Source organism: Zootermopsis nevadensis, unplaced genomic scaffold, assembly GCF_977971745.1.
Source record: "Zootermopsis nevadensis isolate Lab colony 2312 unplaced genomic scaffold, Znev_1.0 Znev_ptg000025l, whole genome shotgun sequence".
Lineage (NCBI taxonomy): Eukaryota > Metazoa > Arthropoda > Insecta > Blattodea > Termopsidae > Zootermopsis > Zootermopsis nevadensis.
In genome coordinates this window covers 6,590,875-6,597,256 of record NW_028259157.1, presented here as the reverse complement: position 1 = coordinate 6,597,256, position 6,382 = coordinate 6,590,875, and the positions used below count along the sequence as shown (strand labels likewise).

Genomic DNA, 6,382 nt, shown 5'->3' with positions numbered 1-6,382 from the left:
AATGCCTAACTTATATCCTAAGAAAAGCCACTTTTTCCTCACCTGAAAGGCAGAAGTTGACACCTTCGTTCGAGTTATTCCTGTTATACCATTCACATTTTCCATTTTTCATCTGAAAAGCACCTAAAGCATTTTTCTATAGCACGCTAAAGACAATAGACAACCAAATACACGACGGCCAACGACCCATATAGCTGCTTCAAAACGATAGTCACCTGGCTCAACATAGTCTTTGAGTTCAATATGTGCTAATTATAATTAGTATCTTCAAACAATTAATTCGTGAATAATAGATTACTCCTCCGTACAGTGGAATCGGTACGAAAGGAGTTAATTTATTTTTTAATTTCTTTACAGCCTACTTAATTTCGTATCTATCTCAACCACGCGTTATACTTCGTCAGAAATACATTATCGAGAATTTCATTCTACAGTGTTGGTGTTTCTGTCATGAGTCTGTAGTGTTTTGTTTTGCATTTGCATTTGCATTTGTTTCGTGTTCGTGTAAGGAGTAGACTGTTGTTCCAGTTTTGTTTGTTGTCACATATAGTATCAACGATGCTACTGATTTCTGTTGGAGGCATAATTTTTTTCACTTTAGTAATTGAATGCAATGCAGCTACATTCGATTTAATTAATCCTGATATAATTGCAAACAACGTGGATCGGTCCATCGACCTAGCAACGCAACTGGCAAAATTATCATACAAAATAACGCTGAAAAATAATGGGAAAGGTGAAGTGAAGAGTTTTTTGTTCGCAGTGGAGCCGAATGTGAAAGATAGTCTGTCATATATAGGAGCACAGGCGAGTAAATTTAATACTGGTTCAGTATATTTGGCAGGAGCTGCATTTGCCGGCGTTGCCGGGCGACGCCTGCCACGTAGTTGTGAAGAGTTTAATGATGTGCAAAGAGTAGAACGAAGACTGCCGAATGGCCCCATTGGTTTTGGCCATGCTGTTTTTTAAATTTTTAAAAAAGGGGGGGTTGAGTAGTTTTGTTGGAAATACTATATTTCTGTACACCACAAATAAATTACTAATTACGTGGACGGTATGTGAATTTGACCTGGATGGTATTATATACTACCGTAAAATTTGTTTGTGTACTAAACAGGCATCACACACCACGTGTTTGTACATCATATGTCTTTTAGCCTTCCTTCTCTGAATGAATGTATAAATATATCAGTTTGTATGCACATTTAAATGACGGACCCTTGTGTTATCAGTGGATTTGTACCGTTTACCTGTGCACTTAAGCTCTTATTCAGTTTATTCACTTTGTTTTGTACAATTTATTATAAAACAATATGACATCTGCAGGGTTCACCCCTGCAATTTAGGTAGCTTTGTATTAGGAAGTTTGTAGAGGTCAAAATTATATATATCTAGACCTGGTATGGATCCCCACACCTTCACGTGTTTTTCCTTCCACAACATGTGATTTTGCTGTTGTAAAATGTTTCTTGCCATATGTGATAAACTATACCAAAATTGTTTAAAATGGATTTAAATTAATGACTGATGGCATTAGGATACTGTGAACCACCATGTGACAAGATCAACCCTGAGTATTGTTATGACATTTGTGTTCTTTGTGCAATTTTGGAATCACTGAGAACTGGCTCATCTGACTGACATGGGTGTGCTAGGTGACGTATAATAAGAGTGAAGGGAATTTATGATCTTTCATGGTTGGTTTTGCACAGCTGATTTATGAAATTCTGCAGAAAGTATATTCCACAGTGTAGGAACCACATGTCTGAATGGAAGGACTTTTGTTGTTTCTGGTGGTGGTTTGTTCCTGTTAGTGACAGTTCTGTGGAAGGAGAATACAATATTTTGGATTATCTTATATCTTAATTGCATCATGCTTGTGTTTCAATACAATACTTTTATTTTCCGTCGTTTACACAAGCTTATTGTTAAAATCATATAAAATCATATAAAATTTCACATAAAATTGTTACATTTTAAAATTGACGACATGTTTCGATATACAATCTTATCATCGTCAGGTCTATCAAAATTAAAATTAAAATCTGGTGTATCTGTTGCTCTGCTTATATTGTTTTTGTTTTTACTCGTTTTTACTACATCTCCAGGCTTCTTCGATTTTATTTTTGGAGACGCGCCTGGGTGCCTATATCTGCAAAATCAATTTTAATTTTCATATCGTGATAAGGCTACCGAAATAGGAAATGGAATAATATTACTCTAATTTATAATATTTTAAGGAATTATTCAAATATATCGTATTACAAGCAAAATGAATGCAATCACAAAATATAAAGTATTATAACATACCGGGTTGTGTATGAGGTGCGTGTCCGTTGTTATTGAATGGCAGACAGTAACTGAGTTGTGAGTATCGTGTATGGCTATATATATTGGGTGAAAGTTGTTTAGGGGGTTGGGTCAATGGACTGTAGAATGTTAAATATCGGATTGTTCGTGTAAATGTTGCTGTCGTTTAATGCAAGGTTCTGTTTATGTGTTCTTTGTATATGATATTTCTCTATGGTGTCTCTATGTCGTTTATTTTGTATTATTTTTATAATGTCCAATGTATGTTCTATTTTGTTGTATGAATGTCCTGTGTTTAATATATGCTTTGCATATGCTGAATGGTCTTTATTATGTTTTATTGCTGTAATATGTTCTTTATATCTTTGATTAAAGGTGCGTCCAGTTTGGCCTATATAGGTTAACGGGCAATCATTGCATTTCAACCTATATATGCCTGGTTTTTCGTATTGATTTGTTGTATCTATTTGTGGTTTTTGTTTCAAGATGTTTTTTATAGTGTTTTTTGTTCTAAATGCTATTTTTATGTTATTTGTTTTAAATGTTTTTGTTATATATTTGGTTTCTTTTCCTATATATGTGAATGTGGCCCATTTGTTTTGTTTATTTTCGTTTCCGTCTTCATTTATTTCATTTTTCTACTATAGTAGATATGTTGACGATATACTCATGATTTTTGATGAAAAAATACAGACATAAATATACAATTCACTTTAGAAAAAGAACAAAATAACAAATTAAATTATTTAGATCTAACTATAATACGAAACGAAAATAACTTCGAATTCAAAATATACAGAAAGCCCACAAATACAAGCACCATAATACATGCCTCTTCATGCCATCCGAATGAACATAAACAGATGGCTATTAACTACTTAATAAACAGGAAAAATACATATCCCATAACCACAGTAAACAAACAAATTGAATGTAACACAATAAAACAAATTCTAATAGAAAACGGATATAATAATCATGAAGTAAAACCCAAAAATAAAATAAACAATATAAACAACATAAATGAAGACGGAAACGAAAATAAACAAAACAAATGGGCCACATTCACATATATAGGAAAAGAAACCAAATATATAACAAAAACATTTAAAACAAATAACATAAAAATAGCATTTAGAACAAAAAACACTATAAAAAACATCTTGAAACAAAAACCACAAATAGATACAACAAATCAATACGAAAAACCAGGCATATATAGGTTGAAATGCAATGATTGCCCGTTAACCTATATAGGCCAAACTGGACGCACCTTTAATCAAAGATATAAAGAACATATTACAGCAATAAAACATAATAAAGACCATTCAGCATATGCAAAGCATATATTAAACACAGGACATTCATACAACAAAATAGAACATACATTGGACATTATAAAAATAATACAAAATAAACGACATAGAGACACCATAGAGAAATATCATATACAAAGAACACATAAACAGAACCTTGCATTAAACGACAGCAACATTTACACGAACAATCCGATATTTAACATTCTACAGTCCATTGACCCAACCCCCTAAACAACTTTCACCCAATATATATAGCCATACACGATACTCACAACTCAGTTACTGTCTGCCATTCAATAACAACGGACACGCACCTCATACACAACCCGGTATGTTATAATACTTTATATTTTGTGATTGCATTCATTTTGCTTGTAATACGATATATTTGAATAATTCCTTCAAATATTATAAATTAGAGTAATATTATTCCATTTCCTATTTCGGTAGCCTTATCACGATATGAAAATTAAAATTGATTTTGCAGATATAGGCACCCAGGCGCGTCTCCAAAAATAAAATCGAAGAAGCCTGGAGATGTAGTAAAAACGAGTAAAAACAAAAACAATATAAGCAGAGCAACAGATACACCAGATTTTAATTTTAATTTTGATAGACCTGACGATGATAAGATTGTATATCGAAACATGTCGTCAATTTTAAAATGTAACAATTTTATGTGAAATTTTATATGATTTTAACAATAAGCTTGTGTAAACGACGGAAAATAAAAGTATTGTATTTTGGATTATGTAGCATAAATTCATAGGAGTGTAAGTGAATAATGAATTGAAAAGAATGTGGAAGGAAGTGGTCATAGCCTAACATAAGATCTCTGAGCCAAGATTTAAACCTGGGGTATCCTGAATGTGAAATAGGAGTACTGATCACTAGGACATGTCTTTTTCTTTTGTAGACAGGAGATTCACTTAAAACTTCCCTGAAGCTTTTTGATACTAAGGTTCAAGGCCATGCTGATAAGTTGTTCTGGCGAATCGAGATGAAAGATGTTCTGAAGCCTGGAGAGACAGCTGTTGTAAGTTAATATTTTATTTTTCTCTGACAATATAAACACTTTCCTTTCTATGCAGTTCCTGGTAAAAAAAAATACACTAATGTGCATAAAAATGGAAATTTATAACTAAAAGAAGTGTGCCAAAATTGTGCTAGAAGAAAACAATCAAATAGGTGTAAGAATGATGCCACGTATCCACATAACAGAAAACAGAGGAATGTTTGTGTTTAGCTACATTCAAGTGTGACAGTGGTCCATTTTAAATTAAGAACATGTTATTCTGAAAAGCAATAATTTAGGGATGAATATTCTACCTGTGAAGAAATTGTGATTGCATACACAGTAATTCTATTCCCATTGAATCCATATCGAAGTAGATGTATGGAGGGTTACATTTGACATGCATCAGGCACAAAGAAAAACAGAGCACTGCATGTGGTCAAAATATGTGAAACATGAAGTCCAGTGGCACACACCTAAATGTTGATGATTGGCAGATTAAATAAATGTGAAGATGGCTGTCTTCTGTGTTGTTACACCATTTAGTCTAGTAGATTGCTGTGATGATGGAGGCAGCAAACACTTTTGAAATGTGGCCAGTAGACAGCCATCGACTAGTTTCTCAATTATATGAAAAAAGAGAACATACAAGTATTAACAAACTACTGTTTGTACAATCATAACCATAACCCAAAAGAGTGTGATACTATTTCTAACTCATGTTTTTCATGTTATCTGCTGCCTTACAGTATCTCTACCATTGCTCCTCGATTACAGCAGAAACTTAAGAATTTACTCATACAAGACGTCCTAACTCCACAGTTTGTGCTATTTTTGCATATGTGTATGTTTTCCCTAACAAGTTTCAAGCAGTGGTCTGTAGAAAGGTAATGCCATCAATTGTTTCTGCAGTGCCTGCAATTATACTAACTTGAAGGCTATTTTTCATTTTGAAGTGAGGTGTACACCAGCACTGTTTATATAACATCCTGAAATTTTATGTGCAATTTTTTCCCCTTCTATCATCAACAGAAATATCAGCTTGGTGACAACATAAATTATTAATATTTTGCCATAATTTTGTGAGTCTTTGTAGGAAGGCAATGGAAAATTTATAAGGGGATGCAGTAAATGTGTCATAATTGTTTGAAACACATTTGTTGAAAAGTGATGAATGGGATATTTGTCAGTGTATATGTGAGAGAAATGGTAGTTTGTCTCTTAAACATTTTTTTAATTATGTACTAAATGTCTGTATTAGTCAAGACCATTGGAAATAAATGATTGTCATATTTGTTTCAGGTGGATGTAGAGACTGTCTATACCCTTCAGCTTATACCTCATCCAGCTTCTATCACACAAAAAGATAAGCAGCTTGTATTGTATAATGGCAACCATTATTTCTATAGCCCTTATCCTGTAAAAGAACAAAGTACAATAGTGAACCTTGGTACAAGAAATGTAGAGAGTTACACAAAACTAAAGCCATCTTCTCAGTCTGAGAACATCATCACATATGGGTCATATGAGGATGTTCCTCCATTTTCTGTGGTAAGTATCTAATGTATACATTGAGTTTGCTTGAATTTATGATGTTGCTTTTCAAAAAGTTATTCTTCAGAAATTATAAATGACTCTTCATCATGCAAAACATGGACTACTGTAGTAATATATCAATAAAGTAAAATATAAAGAAAATGTTGACCTTGGCCAGTAACCAACTGAGCATTTTGGAATT

At 33.0% G+C, this 6,382-nt stretch overlaps 1 protein-coding gene across 2 annotated transcripts in view; it reads left to right on the top strand.

Annotated features, from left to right (window-relative positions):
• The first annotated feature begins 465 nt into the window (after positions 1–465).
• Positions 466–6,382, top strand: part of LOC110828878 (dolichyl-diphosphooligosaccharide--protein glycosyltransferase subunit 1) — a 13,290-nt gene continuing 7,373 nt past the window's right edge. The window contains exons 1-3 of one of the 2 annotated variants that reach the window (XM_022062005.2): positions 466–807; positions 4,546–4,665; positions 5,947–6,195. In XM_022062005.2, coding sequence (XP_021917697.1) covers positions 559–807; positions 4,546–4,665; positions 5,947–6,195 — 618 coding nt within the window. In that variant the 5' untranslated portion in view covers positions 466–558. Of the gene's footprint in view, positions 808–919; positions 1,055–4,545; positions 4,666–5,946; positions 6,196–6,382 lie in introns of those variants that run through there. The other variant, XM_022062006.2, reaches the window with a different exon arrangement.